The sequence below is a fragment of the Chiloscyllium plagiosum genome, unplaced genomic scaffold (genome assembly GCF_037043375.1).
Source record: "Chiloscyllium plagiosum isolate Xiang-an unplaced genomic scaffold, Cpla_swu_hap1 HiC_scaffold_11, whole genome shotgun sequence".
Lineage (NCBI taxonomy): Eukaryota > Metazoa > Chordata > Chondrichthyes > Orectolobiformes > Hemiscylliidae > Chiloscyllium > Chiloscyllium plagiosum.
The window spans coordinates 67,851,559-67,865,835 of NW_028270149.1; the positions used below are offsets into that span (position 1 = coordinate 67,851,559).

Below are 14,277 nucleotides of genomic sequence, written 5' to 3' on the forward strand. Positions count from 1 at the left end.
CTCCAAACTAGGCTGAGTGCATCTCAATGCATCAAATGAAAGTACAAGATGTAAAACCAACACTCCTGTATTTTTGGAGGAAACACATTCAAACATATATAATTCATATAACAGAGGACACAACCTATACTTGTAATATAACAACAGAATCAAATAGTTCTGCAGTTAGAGTTCCATATAGAAATCACTGAACCAGCAGTGTGCCATTTAATTAACCAAGGTAAAGAAGAACATTGTCTTAAAAGTGGGTTAAGGAGTGCTTTCTACCAGCCTCATGGTAATTCAAATATAGGAAGCCTCATATTTCACCAATAATCCTCTGCTCTTGAGAGTTTCCCTTTACTTGAAATTTCAACTCATCTAAGAAACTACAGACCTGCAATGAAAGAGAATGAGAAAATGATGCATCCTAATTGCTTAGTTTTAATTCTGTGTGTATCCAGTCTTTGTCTGGGTGATAGCATGGATCTATCTTGTGAGTGAGATGCTGTGGTATCAATATATGTGTTAAGAATATGATAATAAATATCCTTTCTAATTTTTTGCTGCTTGAAAATATTTAATTGGCATGATCACTTTGAGGTAACAAAATACACATTCCTGACATTGAATATAGTGATCAAAGCCATTAAGATAAGAACATTTGATTCTTTCCATAATACACAGGACTCTACTTTCGTCTGATTTGCAGAAGGAACAATGCTATGAAGAAAATTCTTGTTAATGCAGTGATTTCAAAGCTAATTGGATCATTTTGTAAGGAGGAAGCTTTTATGGGAGTGTGGGGAAAGGACCAATGTAGCATGAGGCGAATTGGACTTGCAAAATTTGGTACTGATAGGCTGAATGGCTGCCTGTTGCTTCTATGCTTCTTTGGTGTCCGGACCAAAGGTATCTCTCAATAACTAATTTGTACGGACATATTTATTTGATTATTGTTTTTACAGCATGTTACATGCATCTTGGTTGCCTCATTTTTGACATAATAGTGATAATTACACTTGCAAAGAATTTAATTGACTTTGAAATGCTTTGCAATGTCCATGGGTTGTGATAAGCATTTTCAGACTTCTCCGTTCCAGTTTTCTGCTCACTCTCCATACCTTTATCTTTATGTGCTTTGTGTCAGATCACCAATAATTACAGCGTCAGAACAGGTTAGTGTGGCTAAATGGCCTATTCCTGTTCTTTTGTTCCTTCAATACCTTTACTTTTTAAAAAAAAAATCCATTTTAATTGCAGCAATAACTTCTCTGTCTTTTGTCATTAATGTAAATATATATTGCGTAGTCTCAATCTCTTATATGAACAAACATTACTTTTCTAGAAATATAATATTTGAATTAACAGTTGTAATGTGACAGACACTTGCTGCATCAGACTTACTTACTTAAACTGCTTGGTCGAAAAATGAGTTGAAGTTCAAGGTTACCATGAAACTTAATAAATATTCAGATCCACATTAATGCAAACAAATTCAGATTTCATTTTTGTTCTATGAAATTGTCAGATTTTATTGGTAATTCAGGGGATTCATTCTGCAGTGCCATCCGTTTATAATTACATCATCTGGCTTATGGTGACAGTGTTCTGTTTTCTCTGATTTCTGCTTTTTCCATATAAAATTACTAGGTTATCCAAACTTTTACAGGTATGTTACATGACCACATACCAGGAATGTGTGTTCATTGAGAAATTAATCTTTAAAAAAAATTCCTTGGACTATTTAGATTAAATATACTCCCACTCAGACTTACTGTGAATTAAATAAATTACAAGTTTTTTTTAAAATTCTGTGCATCTATCCAAATGAAGAAATGGTTCCTTGACTGCAGAATCCTGGGTGAAATCGTACTTTAAACTCAGTCTACTAGAGTATGCTGTGATTTAATGTCTAAGCTATTTTAAAGATGCTGACAGCGCGTTGCTTACCAGTGCCTTGTACAATGAAAAATGCCTCCTTGCACTAATAATATTTAATGTTGTAATATTTTATTGTACTTTGTTAACAATAGCAGCTGTCTCTTCTCAAACAGCTAACAACAAAAAGTTTTTTTTGAGAAGAGGTCAACGTCCAATTTTAAATAAATAGCTGACAAAAAGAAATTTTGTTTTTGTGTTAGAAACTCTGTTTTGAATTTACTAATTATTTTATCAATTAAGAAGAATTGGACCCATTTAAGCAACACTGGGGAAAAAGAGGAATTAATGTTTCCTTTCTGTGTAGTCCCAAAGGTTAGCAGACAATTGGCTGAAGTTAAAAACTAATTTAAGTCTTAATGTTCTGCAATACTTGATTATAATCTGTTCTCAGATGGTGATCCATTGTTGCAGTTATGATAAACATGGAAAATTATGAACAATATTAATTAATGTTCTTCCTCAATTCCAGATTGGGCCTCAGGAAATGACAGAGACATGTTTTTGGATCAAAGCCAAAGAAGAAAAGTTTGAGAGTCCGGATCTATTTGCTAAACTAGTGCTTAGTTTTGCTACACAAGCAAAAGGTAACCATTTTGATTGCTATAACCCATTTTATCAACATTGTAAACAATTCAGCATGTACTTCAAATGTTACTTTTCCCTGAAGGAAGTTCTGCTTGGTCTTTTAAAATATGTACATCACGGTCCTGTTCTTTTGAAGGCGATAGATCTAAAAGTTTAAGGTTTTGGTATTTCAAGGACTTAAGAATCCATAACAGATCCAGTAACAGGTTCAGGTGATATTGCCGTAGGGTTTGTTACAATAAACAAAATGGTTGTTTAAAGTGAAATATTTGATTGAATAAGTAATCCAATGTCTATAATAACTAAATTTAACTTAAATTTGCAAATTGTTGACATATAGTTTATGACTCTTGGCTGGAACATTTAATTGTGATGCAATGGAAGCTTTCAGTCAAGTTGAGCCCTTCCTGGTGTGGCGTGAATAATGATGAGAGAGTAGGAGACTACAGTATAGTGAGCATGGAAAACCAGAATCCCAACGTTAAAAACAAAATTTCTGATTTTCCCTGTGAGCTTTACATGGCACTTCAGAATCTCACCATTGAGCAACAACTACCTCATTTTCATGCATTTGCATCTCATTAAAGCTTCAGCTCATCTTATTTTTATGCAAATTTCAATTCTACTCTCCCTAACTGAGAAACAAGTTGGGGCAAATTCTTGTCATGTGAATCAGGGCAGGTATCTGATGGCTGTGGCATGCTGCCTAATTTTCCAAACCATTGTGCAATTGTTTCTTCATAACAAAATTCTTACATGCTCAGTTGCTACTGTTTTGCTGTGTCCTTCATCCTTGCTGATTGATATTGGCAAACCATGAGCCTCACCATGTTATTAATCACCTGTTCTCAAATTAACTCAGCCACCATTTCAGCCTGTCAACTCTTTGGAGCTCAGAGACTCATATGACTTAGGTTATATAGTCATAATTGCTTAGCATGTATATTTACATAGAATGACTTTTATCACTGTTTGTGCTTATTCACTTTGCACTTACTTGGAGCCTCTGTTTACATCTCATTGTGTTTTCAACACATTCACTGACTTCAACACAGGTTGACATTATTGTTTTATAAAGCACAGGATCTTCAGTGCCTAGTTATGGGCTGCCTGCCCCATGCCTTGTATTGCTTGTTAGTGCAGAGAGAAAGGTGGGCATCATTGTACAATAATAGGGCCCACCATGTTGCTATGTGACACCGCTGTTCATCAGCATTACACCAGTTGCATATGCCAGCAGTTTACACTGCAACCACACTGTGTGTGCAGAAAGATGATGATCTTGTGTGCACGTCAAAGGAGATAAATCTTTCATAAGGTACAAGGGGATGCAGTCAGTCAGGGTGCTTATTTGATTTTAGTCTGGAGTTTGGGGATGGTCTGCCACTCCCAGAATCTATGTCCTCACTCTGGTGACTAGATCATGATCAATTCTGCAGGTCAAGTACAAGCAGTCTAGGGGTTACAAGAAGGTCAGTCGGGAGTTTTTGAAACATTAATCCAGGGCCAGGCTCAATTTCTCCTGCAGTTGGAGAAAGGGAGAGATTGAATTGATTGAAGTGCTGTTAGTGGTAATGTATGAGCAGGAGGGTTGTGGAGCCAAGAGGTTTATTGACCTTTTTTACCCTGCGTGCATCCTGCTTCACATAATTCACTGCAGTGAATTGGCTTGAAATATGTGTCCAGCAAGCTTGGTCTGGTGATGAGGCGTCCTATGGAAATCATCTGGAACAAGGATTGTCTTCTCCACAACCTCATCCACGAAGAAGTCAAAATTTCTATCCGTGATGGAGAGACTAAGCTTTCCTTTGCTCTGGGCCATGTGCAGGGTCCAGAGATTCGAGCACCACAATTTGGCGGCATAGTGGCTCAATGGTTAGCAGTACTGCCCCTTAGTACCAGGGACCTGGGTTCGGCTGTCTGTCTGTGTGGAGTTTGCATGTTCTCCCCGTGTCTGCGTGGATTTACTCCGGGTGCTCCAGTTTCCTCCCACAGTCCAGGTGCAAGTTAGGTAGATTGGCCTTAGGAAAGGGGGCTTTACAGGAATAGGGCAGGGGGTTCAGTCTAACTGAGATGCCGAGACTTCAGTATGGACTCACTAGGCTGAATGGCCTGCTTCCTCACTGAGGCCTATGATTTCTCGCAAACAGCATCTGAAGTGGTCTCCTGTTGGGTTTGAAATATGGAGGCAGCAGCATGAATGCTGAAAGATGTTGGCATTGGTGGGTGCTTCCACCTCATGTCAATACTACTATTATTGTTTTAGACTGTGATCTGCAAAATGCAAAAGGTTACCAATTTGAACCAATCAAAGTGTGGAAGGAGGTGTTTTCAGTTTTAGAAATAAGTTACTAGAACACACTATGAGCTTTTCTTATATTGTTGCTATATTGAAACAATGGGACAGAATTCCTGACACCTATGGGTGTGTGTTCAGGGCTGTTTTGCTCACAGTCCTTTGATGTGCTTTTTAAAACCAGGATCTTTGTGTTTATAGGCGTGCTCAGTATGGTAACAACCTATTGATTATTTCCCTGTCAAATAGTTACAGCCCTGTATGCAGGCAACAGAGCAGAAACATCCGACCTATGAAGCAGAAAGCATCTAAATATCTCTCTCTCTCCCTCTCCCATCTGCATGGAGAAATAACAGAAAATCTCCCATACTTGTTTTCTCACACTATTTCCCTGCAAACTACTCTTGCTGCAAATTGCATGTTGAAAGGCGAAAAGAGAATAACGAAACCAAAAAGGGCAAATTCTCAACCAATGAATGGAAACAACCTCTTGTCATTTGCAAACAGTGAAAGTGAGTGGAAGCAACCAAAAGGAACAACTATCAACTTCTGTGGTTCTGTAGTCATGCTGTTAAACTATTTAGTTCCTGAAGAAGGGCTCATGTCCGAAATGTCGATTCTCCTGTTCCTTGGATGCTGCCTGACCTGCTGTGCTTTTCCAGCAACACATTTTCAGCTCTGATCTCCAGCATCTGCAGTCCTCACTTTCTCCTTGAAACTATTCAGATATCCAAACATGCTCAGTCAAATGTGCAGATTTGAGCGTTGCATTCTTATTGTCCTGTTCAACTGCAGACTTTGCAAAACTGATACTTCACTGAGGGATTTGACATTCTCATGCATTAATGATGTGGTTCTTAACCCTCTAGAGAGTACCAAAGCACACCAAACAAAGTTAGTTAGGTCTTAGCTCAGTCAAGTGTAAATGAAATGGCAATAGCATGATATGCCTTAATGTTATAAGGAACACTTCTGTAAGGACAGAACACGATTGCTTGTTGGAGACTTCAGAAAAAAAAGCTTTTTCTTTGTCGTCTCTTTCTTTCTCTCTCTGTCTGTCTGTCTCTCTCTTTCTAACCTTATCATTCATTCTCACTGTTTTATATCGCATTATTTTGCATTCTGTTGAATATTCTAAATTGCACTTGGCTTACACTTTGCACGGCTTGGTAACGATTCTTCAATCTGAATAAAGCGACACACTTTTCCTTACTGTTCGTTGTAAATCCGAAGATTCCCCTCGAATGCTGTTCTGAAATAAATTTTCTAATTGCCTAAGGTCGCCATTTAAAAGTTAACTGTGAAATGTAATGAATGCCATTTGCTTGCCAGTGATTGGAAAGTCTGGGCAATACATTCAATGAAGAACGTAGCTTTAATGGGAAAAGGAAGTCATATCACTGGAATCTATCTGAAGTACTAGTGTATACTGTGTTGTTTTTGTGGAAAATTCTGACTACAGAATTAACCTGCCCCAAATAATCAGATAAATTAGCTACATTTTTTGAGTGAAATGTTGTAGTTTGATAAAATTATCAGGCTTCGTTACTCACTTGAGGAAATAATTAGACATGTTAATCTTCCTGCTGTCTGGTTACTTGTTATTGTATCGACATACTGGATTCCCGAGTTACTGTCTGTCTTTTGAATGATCAGAAAAGATTTTACTTTGACCATTATACTGTTGGCTTCAGTTCCCCAGTGAACCCTATGGAACTCGCTGTGCTGAACACAAATGAAATTTGAGTATGGGACCTCTGTTACCAGAGGTGTCATCAATTTTCAGTACCCAGAGCAAACTAAAAATAGAGTATAATAAAAATCTGAGGTCTGCATTATGGCTTCACTTGTTTTTGTAAAACAATGCTCACTTGAGCAATAAAAATACTTTTTTTAAGCAACCAACACCACTATATAATACTTAAACCAATATGAAGCAAATAGGAAGAACAGGAATGAGTCTCTTTGAGGTTTGTTTGAAAGCATTTTGAGGCCCACATAATGTCCTTCATTTATGCAATTCAGCCAGACTAACTCCTCCAATATTCTTTTGGATACAAGATTGATATATGTAACACTTAGAGTCATAGAGCCATAGAGATGTACAGCATGGAAACAGACCCTTCGGTCCAACCTGTCCATGCTGACCAGATATCCCAACCCAATCTAGTCTCACCTGCCAGCACCTGGCCTATATCCCTCCAAACCCTTCCTATTCATATACCCATCCAAATGCCTCTTAAATGTTGCAATTGTACCAGCCTCCACCACATCCTCTGGCAGCTCATTCCATACACATACCACCCTCTGCGTGAAAAAGCTGCCCCTTAAGTCTCTTTTATATCTTTCCCCTCTCACCCTGAACCTATGCCCTCTTGATCTGGACTCCCTGATCCCAGGGAAAAGACTTTGTCTATTTATCGTATCCATGCCCCTCATAATTTTGTAAACCTTTATAAGGTCCCCCCTCAGCTTCCGATGCTCCAGGGAAAACAGCCCCAGCCTGTTCAGCCTCTTCCTGTAGCTCAGATCCTCCAGGCAACATCCTTATAAATCTTTTCTGAACCCTTTCAAGTTTCACAACATCTTTCCGATAGGAAGGAGACCAGAATTGCACGCAATATTCCAACAGTGGCCTGACCAATGTCCTGTACAGCCGCAACATGACCTCCCAACTCCTGTACTCAATACTTTGACCAATAAAGGAAAGCATACCAGACACCGCCTTCACTATCCTATCTACCTGCGACTCCACTTTCAAGGAGCTGTGAACCTGCACTCCAAGGTCTCTGTTCACCGACACTCCCTAGGACCTTACCATGAAGCGTATAAGTCCTGCTAGGATTTGCTTTCCCAAAATGCAGCACCTCACATTTATCTGAATTAAACTCCATCTGCCACTTCTCAGCCTTTTGGCCCATCTGGTCCAGATCCTGTTGTAATCTAAGGTAACCGCTGTCCACTACATCTCCAATTTTAGTGTCATCTGCAAACTTACTAACTGTACCTCTTATGCTCACATCCAAATCATTTATGTAAATGACAAAAAGTAGAGGACCCAGCACCGATCCTTGTGGCACTTCACTGGTCACAGGCCTGCAGTTTGAAAAACAACCCTCTACCACCACCCTCTGTCTTCTACCTTTGAGCCAGTTCTGTATCCAAATGGCTAGTTCTCCCTGTATTCCATGAGATCTAACCTTGCTAATCAGTCTCCCATGGGGAACCTTCTTGTCGAACGCCTTACTGAAGTCCATATAGATCACATGTACTGCTCTGCCCTCATCAGTCTTCTTTATTACTTCTTCACAAAACTCATGATTTCCCACGCACAAAGCCATGTTGACGATCCCGAATCAGTCCTTGCCTTTCAAAATACATGTACATCCTGTCCCTCAGGATTCCCTCCAACAAATTGCCCACCACCGAGGTCGGGCTCACCGGCCCATAGTTCCCTGGCTTGTCTTTATCGCCCTTCTTAAACAGTGGCACCACGTTTGCCAACCTCCAGTCTCCCGGCACCTCACCTGTGACTATCGATGTTGCAAATATCTCAGCAAGAGGCCCTTAATGCAACAAAAGGTAGATTTTTGAAATTTGAGAGATGAATCACTGAACTTGGGAATCATAACCAGGGTTTGATTCATCATTCATTAATCCGGTAAGTATAATAGTTCTGAAAGAGAACATGTTTTGTGATGTTGAAGACTGAGGTTCACTTCAGAATTGTTCTGCCAAGGAAGAAAATGGGGGTTAAAGACATATTTTGTCTCTGGGATGTTTCTGTATTTCCATTCAAACTTACTATTGTTCTAACACTAATTCCCTTTCCCTGCCCTATACCCATATCCCAACTCTCTTTTTCCTCTTTGCTTTTCCTTGTAGTTATGTTCAGTATCCAGATTCACAAACACAGGATTTCAAGATTCCTGTCAGATTTGGAGCGAAGTCCAATTTCTTCTCTCTTAACATTAGAGTTCTGAGGCCAATTATATTGTCCCAATGATTATCTTTTCTTCAACCAGATAACTCAGCACAAATCAAGCATCAAATTTGTACCTTTATGACTCATCTAATCATAGATTAAGTCTGTTCAATCATTGTTTACAGATGTTTAATTTTCTAATAGCTTGCAGGCATTGTTGAAAAATATAATTATAGACACTTGGATGGAATGTGGCACTGTTTCACATTCTGTACAATAAAGAAACGCCACCTCATTTAGTCATATTTGCTCTCCTGATTAAGGTAATGGAACTGGTTAAGATTTGAGGTGGGGTGGGAAAACTACATTTGCCCTTGTGATCTCCCTGGTGTTGTTATGCTGTCTAGGAGCCTGTCTTATACTATTCTTCACTATGAGGTTTTCAAATCGATTCCATAACTTATTTTCTTATCGCTTTTGTCATATTTAAATGGAGGTAGAACATCTCAAGATGTCCCACATCATGGTATTCATGTAAACTCATACTTTTGCAATTATAAGTGCCCATCTTCCATCATATGTATGTTGATTGGAGTAAGTAGAAGATCGAGAAGCATCGCTTCAAGTTGTACAGCTTCCTTTGAAGAAATTTTATCAAAATTTTGAATTTTAATTAGTATATGTATGAAAGTTTTTCATTTTTGCTACGGTATTGGCTTCCGTGCACATTTGTTTGGGACACCATCTACTTTAAAAGATTACTTTCATACTATCTCTCCAATAGTTTTGTATCATATAGAATCATGTCACCTTGAACCTTACAAGGGCATGAGTGCATGGAATATGCTGGAAAAGAACTCATTCTGGGCTTCAGCCCCATCCCTTCCACAGCACAGTTTAACCTGACATGGATGACAGTATGTGTTAAATTTCTGAGGGAACATCCTGTGTAAATAATTTGACATTCTTCACAAGTCTTTTTGCACAATTGAACTCTGAAAGTTGCCCTGCACAAGTATATTCCAGGTCAGTCAATTATTCAAGTATATATTTTGGGTATAGCTAAGTACAGTAAAGATTTTTCTTTAAGTAAATGAATGTTATTGCTTTTACAGAGAGCAGTAAAACAGTTATGTTTTGGTAGTGTCAGCAACATGGGTTGAAGGTTAAGTGGGAGAGCTTTTTGAAAGGAACTTCATCTGGGAAGCTGGAGGAGAGATGGAGTTAAACCACATATCCAGTGATATTGACAACAGGATTGTTTAAATAAGTTTGGAAACAGAAGTCAAAGGATTAATTGCATAAAGTGATACTTTATGCAATTTATCCAGTGATACTAGAAATTGCCCTGCCTCTACCCCCCCCCCCCAGTAAATATTTTCATACTTTCCCTATTTTGTGACTGCTGTTAGTATTGTAATAATGAGGTCTTGCCGAACTGTGTTGTTCTACTTTTGGATCATCTTTTTAATGTTTTCATTTGTTTTATTTGCCAAATCTTATGTTTATCATTGTCTATTCCATTGAATTTATGCTTTTGAACACCTCTGTATATATTTAACCTCCAGCTACATCATTATATGTGGAAAGATGTCCAACTTGCATTCTATTGAAAATTGGTTTGGTGGTTTGAACCCTTCTATTATTTGAAGTTGAGCTTTTAATTTATTTCATACCTGACTCTTGATTTTGGCATTTTTTGAAATTTTGAAGTATGTAAAATATAATTTATTGACGTACATGAGTGACATAATCTCCATTTTACAAATGTCATTTGGGTTATTGTTAAGTTAGTTGGTTGTTCTTTACAGTGCAATTGTGTATTATGTTTATCAGTCAGTTTGGGCATTTATAGTTCATATTTGCTTGAAAGAAGGTTTCAGTAAAGTAACATTGGTATATTTTGCCAGGTCACTTTCCTCTTCAAATAATGGCAATATGCTTTGGCTTAGATTATTTTTTTAATCCTGGCTATTTCAGGAAAGTAGCTTACTCATGTATGTACTATTTACTTCTATCTTCGGGGGACAGCCAATTTCTGACATTTTTTTGACTGACATCATCAAAAATACACGACTAGCTATCATCTTGTAAACTGTCAGTATCTCCTGTGCCACCTGGTGCTATTTAATCAGTCTCACCTGAGGCGTCCTCACCTAATTATTAGTTTAAGTAGTTTCCAATACCTGCCTCTAGTTCCTGTCATTTCTTACTGTCATGTTCATTTTTCTATTTTGAAAGAGTTTTTAAAAAGGTTTTTTAAAAGTAATGCTTGTTGATTGTACTGCCTCTTAAGAACACTTCAAAATTGTCCTTCTAACTACATCTAAAATCCATGTGCTATTTTGTATTTGCCTAAATCCTTTCAGTTTCTTGAACAACTGTTTAACTCAATTTTACAACTGACATGAATGGCCTTATCACTTTTGACTTGTAACTTTTTAATTGGTGAAACCTCTGCAAACAAATAGATCATTCAATGTCTTTTGCAACAAGTAGGAAACAGGATTTTCCGTGGTCATGCAAGCTTTTAGTTGGTTTACCAGTTTTCAAAATGTGTTTAGAAAAAATGAACATTTAGAAACTGGTAAAACTCGTTCAATGCACAAATAAATTAGTCCAATATCGCAACTTGAGTTTGAATTATAACGCACTGACTTTTTGTCATTTAAGGTACAAGTTCGCCTCTTCATATGATTTTTGAGGGAACATGGTCGTGGACTTTAGTTATATGGGATTAATTATTTCCCATATCAGTGAAATAAAGCTTGTAGAGTTTCTTGCTATCTTAAGCATACACCCCTTATGACAATTAAGTTTCAATCAGCAACATGCAATATTAATTGATGTCAGTTAGAAGTGTAGCAGTGGAAAACAATGGCAGGATTGGCACTACCTCCTGTTCTTGGTAACTCTTGTACAGTCCAATGAATAAAGCTTGGAGATGAAGAGCATATTGGTTCGTTTTTTTCATGTTTTATTCACAATCTAACTGCCTGTAATAATTCAAAATCCGGGTCAAAAATAGCATTTTTGGTGAGTTTCTGAGAGAAAGAAAATACATTTCCTGGCATTATCAACATTGATGCTAGCCAGACTTGAGGCAAACTAGTCTGGCCGAAATGAGAAGAATTGAGCGAGAGGGAGAGGTAAGGTTTTCCAGCAGTACTGGTGTAACTTACTGCTCAAAAGATAAATTGTCTTTCAAAACAGTACTTGGTTCTGCATGTGCTTCATAATTCACAACTTGTTCCAAGTAAATTTTGACAGTGCTGATCTTGTTTACCTGCTGTTTCATCTTGGAATTGATTTTTATGGGAAAAAGATCAAGACTGTCAGTGACGCTGCCAACTTAGGTGAACTATATTAATTTTTTTTTGAAACGCAAGTCTGACTATCCCTCAAACTATTAGTTTCATGTGAAAACTTCTGACTCAGCGCAACAAAATTATTCTTTTTGTTGCAATTGAATTGTTTTGTTATGGTGAGGATTATTAAACTTATGAGAGTATTAAATGTATCATGGAACGGCCAAAAAGATTTGTTTAATAATGTGTTGCTCTTTGAAATTAACATACTAGATTTTTTTTCAAGTCACAACTTTAAAATTAGCTCTGGGAAACAAATCTGCTTGCTCATGTGTTTTGTCTGCTAATGGCAAGGAATAGAGCCCAACTAGCTAAAACGCTTACATATCAATTTTACATTTTATTTTAAGACATATTTGCTGATTATAAGATGTGTTTTATTTAACATTAAATGTAATGTTATAGCACTTGAAACTGAAACATTTTCTAATATAGTACTTCATATTATCCAATTTGACTACTGTGTGATCATTTCAGCACTGATTTAATTTCAACTTGAAGTATATTATTTTTCTTCGCATATATTTTTAATGCATGCAAGATGTGTATTGACATGCGCAGGAACCAGTTATCACAATTTTTGATTTGGCTGTTCTCATTTCATCTTGAAAAAAGACATGATTAAATGGGTCATGGAGTTTTGTTAAAGTATTTTCAGACACTTGTGTCAGGGACGCCACTGTGTCATTAATAGTAATGTACTCAAGACTGTCTGGCTTTGTTTTCTATTTTCAGTTTTATTTCATAAACAAAGTGTTTTTTTCCCAACATGTTTACTTTTAAACTTGTTGATTTATGCCAATATTTTTCAAATGCTGTGCCGAGTTCAAATATAAATTTTTAAAAATCTGTAAATGCACCATGGGTCATTTGACATGAAAATGGAAAAGAGAAAGCTTGCATTTGAGCTAATCTGCCCAGATAAGGAACAGGCTGCTCTTGGAAACTAATCAAGGTCAAAGAGGGATGTGATGGAGCGCCATGCGTAGTAGATATTAAGTTCAGATATATGAGACAGTTTTTTCATAGAGGTGTCGAATTTAAATTGTTAGTGTCCAAAATAATTCAGAAATTTAAGAATGAGATGCAAACTGCACAAAAGGCCTGTCTGTAACAGAGTTCTTTTTTCTTTCTCACCTCTTTGCCCATAATTAAGAGTGCCCTTGTGCTTGCCACATTTCTATTTTCTATTATATCTGCCTGTTACTGGAACACGGAAAATAGAGTATGCTGAAGATGCTGAGCAGGTCTGGCAGCATCGATGAAGAGAAAAATGTTATTGATGTTACCAAGTTCTGAAGAAGGGCAGTAGCAGACTTGAAACATTGAATCTATTTTTCTTTCCATAAATCTTGCCAGACCTGCTGAGTTTCTCCAACATTCTCTGTTTGTTTCAGATTTCCAGCATTCACAGTATTTTGCTTTTATTGTAAGGAACATAAAGTTATCACAAACTAATATAAGTGAGATACTGCCAGATAGAGTCATAGAGATGTACAACATGGAAACAGACCCATCGGTCCAACTCGTCCAGGCCGACCAGATATTCCAACCTATTCTAGTCCCATTTGCTGGCCCATATCCCTCTTAAACCCTTCCTATTCATATACCTATCCAGATGCCTTTTAAATGCTCAATTGTATCACTTCTTCTGGTATCTGATTCCATTCATGCACAACCCTCTAAGTGCAAACGTGGCCCCTTATGTCCCTTTTAATTTTTTCTCACACCCTAAACCTATGCCCTCTATTTCTGGACTTCCCCAACCCAGGGAAAAGACCTTGTCTATTTATCCTATCCATGCCCCTCATGATTTTATAAACCTCTACAAAGAAACCTCGATTATCTGAACGAGATGGGCTGGCACTATTTTGTTTGATAAATGATTACTCGGTTAATTGAAGCCTCTGCTCTGGGGCTTGGAGTTTTCTGAAGTTTCCTTTTTCCTCGCTCTGCCTACTTTGCTCCCCCTCTCTATCTCAGGGTTTATTTCTGAGCAGGGACATACTTGTGTGTAAGGGACCTGCAGCAGGACTGTTCTCGGCAGCATTTCAGTAAGCCTAGTTTGTTTTTAATCATTGGAAACAAAAGTCATGTTCAATGTTGGAAACACCTCTTTGATGTAATGTTTCTATCGGGCCCTTGAGATCTTCTTCAGATAATGCGAAATTCGGATAATT

General features: G+C 37.6%; 1 protein-coding gene across 5 annotated transcripts in view; it reads left to right on the forward strand.

The window, feature by feature from the left end:
- The window catches only part of diaph2 (diaphanous-related formin 2), a 753,551-nt gene that overhangs the window by 338,250 nt on the left and 401,024 nt on the right, over nt 1-14,277 (forward strand). For all 5 annotated transcript variants that reach the window (XM_087992147.1, XM_087992148.1, XM_087992149.1 and 2 more), the window contains one exon: nt 2,393-2,507. In XM_087992147.1, coding sequence (XP_087848273.1) covers nt 2,393-2,507 — 115 coding nt within the window. The remainder of the gene's footprint in view (nt 1-2,392; nt 2,508-14,277) is intronic.